At 42.6% G+C, this 4,878-nt stretch overlaps 1 protein-coding gene across 1 annotated transcript; it reads right to left on the bottom strand.

Moving 5' to 3' along the window:
- Positions 1 to 209: 209 nt before the first annotated feature.
- LOC129456520 (RING finger protein 223) lies at positions 210 to 4,648 on the bottom strand. Its single transcript, XM_055224191.1, has 3 exons — positions 4,408 to 4,648; positions 2,276 to 3,008; positions 210 to 1,353 (listed from the first exon to the last, which is right to left on the bottom strand). Exons 2-3 carry the CDS (start codon positions 2,926 to 2,928, stop codon positions 1,128 to 1,130), a joined length of 879 nt encoding a protein of 292 aa, XP_055080166.1. The 5' UTR covers positions 2,929 to 3,008; positions 4,408 to 4,648; the 3' UTR covers positions 210 to 1,127.
- Between the last annotated feature and the right edge of the window lie 230 nt (positions 4,649 to 4,878).

Consider the following 4,878-nt stretch of genomic DNA (forward strand, 5'->3'; position numbering starts at 1 on the left):
ATTTAGGTACTGGTAGAACGTTCCTTTAATGTCCTTACTTGGGGTGTGTGTGTGCACTTGGGCCCGTCTAGTGGTGAAACAAGGGATAACAAGGAACAAGGAACAACAACTTAATAACTAAACCAATAATATAAACATAACTAAATGGGCTCTTTGGATTGTCTTTTATACAAGTCCCACAATGCACTTATGGGCCTAGACTCAAAATATCAACGTACAAATGAAACAGTACAGCATTTATTTATTCAAAACATCCTAAAACAGTCTCTTAAATATATAAAAGTTCTACTTTACATCAGAATATAAACAAAAACTATTAAATCTAAAATGGGTTATAAAGTGCCTTCAGTGACAAAAAAAACAAACAAAACAGTCAAACATTAAAACATGGGTTTATGTCATAGCATTCGGGGCTAAAATAACTGACTCATATTTGCATCATCCCCTCTGTTTGTGGAACATGGAAATATGGAAAAAGTAACTGGTTCTGACTTTGCATCTGATTTGAATGACAAGCCACAACTCAACAAGTCCATAGTTTGGTTTTCAAAATGGCTCCTCTGTGCGCCATCTTTGTTATTGACATAAAACAGGAAGTGACACAATGATGATGACGCAGATCTGGTAGAGCAGACGTATACTGTCTGCAGAAAAATATTTGACATTCAAAATGGTTTGAATTTACAAGTTTATATCGGTCATGGCATGTCAATTGGATGTCACTACCAGATCTGCGTCATGTGGTCCGCCATTTTGAGTCAACCTGAATGAATAATATTGAATGTCTAACATGATCCATGGTACCTTGCACGCTAGGTTAAATTTCTACGTGGGCTGAAACACCTAGATACTCTTTTTAAAATGAGAACATTTTAAAAATCCTGTCAAAAATTATAATAGATCCAAAGACAAATTATTTCATAAAATTTACCTTAGATTTTTCATATTATACATTATAGTGACCTCATCTTGATGTCATGTGACTCTTCTGCAGTGGGGATATGCAAGTCCATGCACCTTTCTTTTCCAGTCAATCCTGATGCATTATAGGGGATTTTGGCACGTGCCAACTAAATGGAGGACACATGTCTGGGGTGGTGTGGGTGGGACAGGTGATATCACGGTGTTTAGGTCCTGAAGTGGGTGAGCAGATAGACGACGATGGCAGTGAGGAGGACGATCATGGAAATGACAGTCATGAGGAGGACGGCCCGACAGGCTGGACGACCTGTCAATCTGAACAGAGCCCCACCCATTCCGCCTCTGGTCCTGCCCACTGAGTCTCTGGGGACCGGACTGGGCAGCCCCACGTCCACAGATCGGCGCATGCTTTGGGTCAGAGTGGCGTCTGGCCTGAAAGAAAGAGGGAGGGCATCGAGGTTAATGTGGATTAGGGCTGCAAGATTAATTGCAATCCAAAGTAAATCAAGGAATAATTTGGTCTATTCCAGGACTCAACACCAGGTGTAAGCTGGGTCTAAACCGGGTCGAAGCTGGAAAATTTTACAGTAGATACTTTTTACTTTTACTTCACTACATTTGAGAGCAGGTATCTATTCTTTCTACTCTACTACATTTTTGAACTGGACTGAAAAGTAAATACTTTTCATTTGATTTGAGGAGTTATTTTTACAATGTTGGTGGTGCTCCTGACTGGTCCTGACTAAAGCGAAGTTAAGAAATGTATTTTTATTGTTACTGTCGACCAACATTTATCATTTTTTAAATCAATATCACTACATTTAACAACTTTAACAAAGTACCAACACTTTATCAAAATCTGTGTGAAATTCTCTAAAGGTACTTTTAAAAAAATGGATACTTAAATACGTTTACTTCAGTACAGATACAGAAGTAAAATATTACTCAAGTAAAAGTATCACATGAAAAAAAAAATCTACTTAACAAAACTGAGTACTTCATCCACCACTACCCAGGGCTCAAAACCAGGGCTCAAAACCAGGGCTCAAAACCAGGGCTTAAAAACCAGGGCTCAAAACCAGGGCTCAAAACCAGGGCTCAAAACCAGGGCTCAAAACCAGGGCTCAAAACCAGGGCTCAAAACCAGGGCTCAAAACCAGGGCTCAAAACCAGGGCTCAAAACCAGGGCTCAAAACCAGGGCTCAAAACCAGGGCTCACCCAAAGAGTGAACCAAGGAGTAACCCAAGACTATCTCAGGTCTAAACTAGAACCGACTCAGGATGAACCCAAGGACTAAAGCGGTCTGTCCCACAACTCAAAAACCAGGACTCAATCCAGGTCTGAGCCTCTAACCTCTTGAGTTGCAGCCGGCCCTTGTTCCTCACGAATCGGACGCTGTAGACTCTCTGCATGGAGCTGGGGAGGCAGGAGAGCACGCTCGTGTCGTTGCTGAGCCTGGGTAGTCCCAGGGTAGGCAGAGGCGTGAAGGCGCGGCAGAGCGGGCACAGCAGGGCGCTCGGCTCCGGAGATTTCACGTTCATCCTCGCCAAACACTCCAGGCAAAACGTGTGACCGCACTGCAGCATCTTCGGGCAGCGGAAGGCATTGTTAAACTGACTGAAGCAGATTGAACACTCGAGATCCGGGCTCTGCGACGACACGATGGACAGGCGGGGAGGGCTAGAGACATCCGATTGGTCCACTGGGTCAGTCGACAGGAAATAGTTTGCATTTTCTGTAATGTTCAAGCTCTCTGATTGGACCAGTGTGGGGTGGTGGGCAGGTTGATCGTTAACAGTTGCAGATGACACAGGGTTGGCGTGACTATTGCAGAGTTCTGATTGGTCTGTTTGATAGGGGTTTTGGTGATGCTCCGCTGGTTGGGTGGTCGGAAAAGGGGCAGGGATAGGGGGAGGAGTGAGCGCAGATGGAGGGTAAATGACATCATTGCCAGAGGAAGAAGTGAGGTCATAATGAGTAAATGTCACGTCACTGTAGAGGTTCATGGTGAGGCATCAGGAAGACGGACGAGCAGGTGACCACAGTGATGAGTTTGGTGGGTCTAAGGAAGGAACCCGAATGACACCTAAGGAAGACAGAGACGACAGTTGTAGTAGTTTGTCAGAACTGAGCAGTGACCCCCATTCACACATGCACCAGTCATAGAACATTGCTGGGTCTGCTCTGTTCACACTTTGCAGCTGATGTCATCAACATTCCATGGGAGTGTGATGCTAACTGGAGGTCCTGCTCTGTCTGAAGCTCTGTTACTAAAGTTAGACTTAAATTTGAGCTTTGTTTTAACACAAACTAGCCATAAAGAACTGGCTTAGATAAACTACAGCAGGTGATCCAATATTTTGCTGTTAAACAAGTCCCTCTCAAATAAGATTACAGTCACAAGCTAACTAGCATTAGCCAACAGGTTTCAGTAAGTTACGCTGACCTTTTTGTTGAAGGCCTATGAACACTCATATTGATCACAGGCCCCTGTGTTGCTTAACAGTCAACCCTCCTGAGTGTGGTGTCACCGCGGCATCATTTAAACTGAATGAGTTGAATGGAGCCAAGCTCGTAACCAAGGAATCCAAGTGATGTTACTAACAATTTTGCGGCTTTATTCACACATCGTCATTTATCTGGGAAGTTGCCAGATTCAAAATGCAGGGAAATCAGCTCTGGCTATGTTCAGACATTAAAGTGCATATGACAAGTTAAGACTACCATTTCTCTAAAACATAGTTAACATTTCAGACTTAACTAAAATTTGCCCAGTCTCTTCTAGTTTTATTATTTTGGTGAAGTTTCATTTTTTCATCATTTTATTTCCTGGTTGGGGGCAGCAGATGTGACACAGTAGAGTTAACAAGGACCAAAACTTGTCTACATTACACAACAGTTATTATATGACATAAAAATACATGACAACTCCTTTACTTTGTTGAATGAAGGTTGAAGGCGTGTCAAAAAATGCCTTCTTTGTGCGTAAATCTGCATTTTGGACGGAGCTGATGACAGTTGATGACTCATGTGAGACTCTGTCCAATAGAAAACAACCAGTCAGGCAATTGTTAAAAGGCGGACCATTTACAGGGAATTTCAGATGACGGTCTGAATAAACAAAGAATCATGCAAATACGTTGTTTCCTCAACAAGACCTGCGACTGTGCTTTGTGTATCTGACCTGGGGCAGTTCCTGGTTCATTACTCGCTTTAGATCAGTGTACCATTGTCTATTTGGCACCAGTTTGAACAATACTTATAATTCAGATGTTTAAGCAGCTTTCATATAGAATAACTTATACATATTCTTTACTTGCCATAACCTTAGCCTTGATAACATTTATCAGGAGAAGCTGAAGCCTTCCAAAGATTAAAATTTAAATCTACATTAAACTAATTCTATTTCTTTCAAAATTTGATCATATTGTCATGTATTAACAACGGACTAAAATACCGTGTTTTTAATCATAGTTTGGTTTTACCGTGCGCATGTCCTCCCTGTGTCCACGTTAGCTGCTCATTCTCGAGTCATACAGGTCCAGTCCCGTGCGTTCTGTTCGTTGGAGCGTGCGTAAAGACGCGTTTGGAACTTGGACAGAGCCAGGGCGCAGACTGGACACAGTTGAGACAGTAAACTCGCTGGATAGAGGGGATGGAGCGCGCGGTGATTTGAATAAACACGAGGACGCTTTCACCTGTGGACGTGCATCAGGAGGTCAGAGCGCGTGCACAGGTGGAGAAGTATCGCTTATAGAACACGCGAGACCCCGCCCACAAATAGAGCATGTCCAAGATTTTCAGAAGGAAGAGAAAGTAGCACCGTTGGCATGGCGATTAACAATTTAAAACTAAATATCTTCTGAAGGAACAAAAGTTCTCAAAAAGTCGATTTAAAAAAAAAAAATTCTTTATATCAGTTAAGCGCTACTGTAAGTGCTATAATGTCAGCCCGT

Source organism: Periophthalmus magnuspinnatus, chromosome 9, assembly GCF_009829125.3.
Source record: "Periophthalmus magnuspinnatus isolate fPerMag1 chromosome 9, fPerMag1.2.pri, whole genome shotgun sequence".
In the NCBI taxonomy this organism is placed as follows: Eukaryota; Metazoa; Chordata; class Actinopteri; order Gobiiformes; family Gobiidae; genus Periophthalmus; species Periophthalmus magnuspinnatus.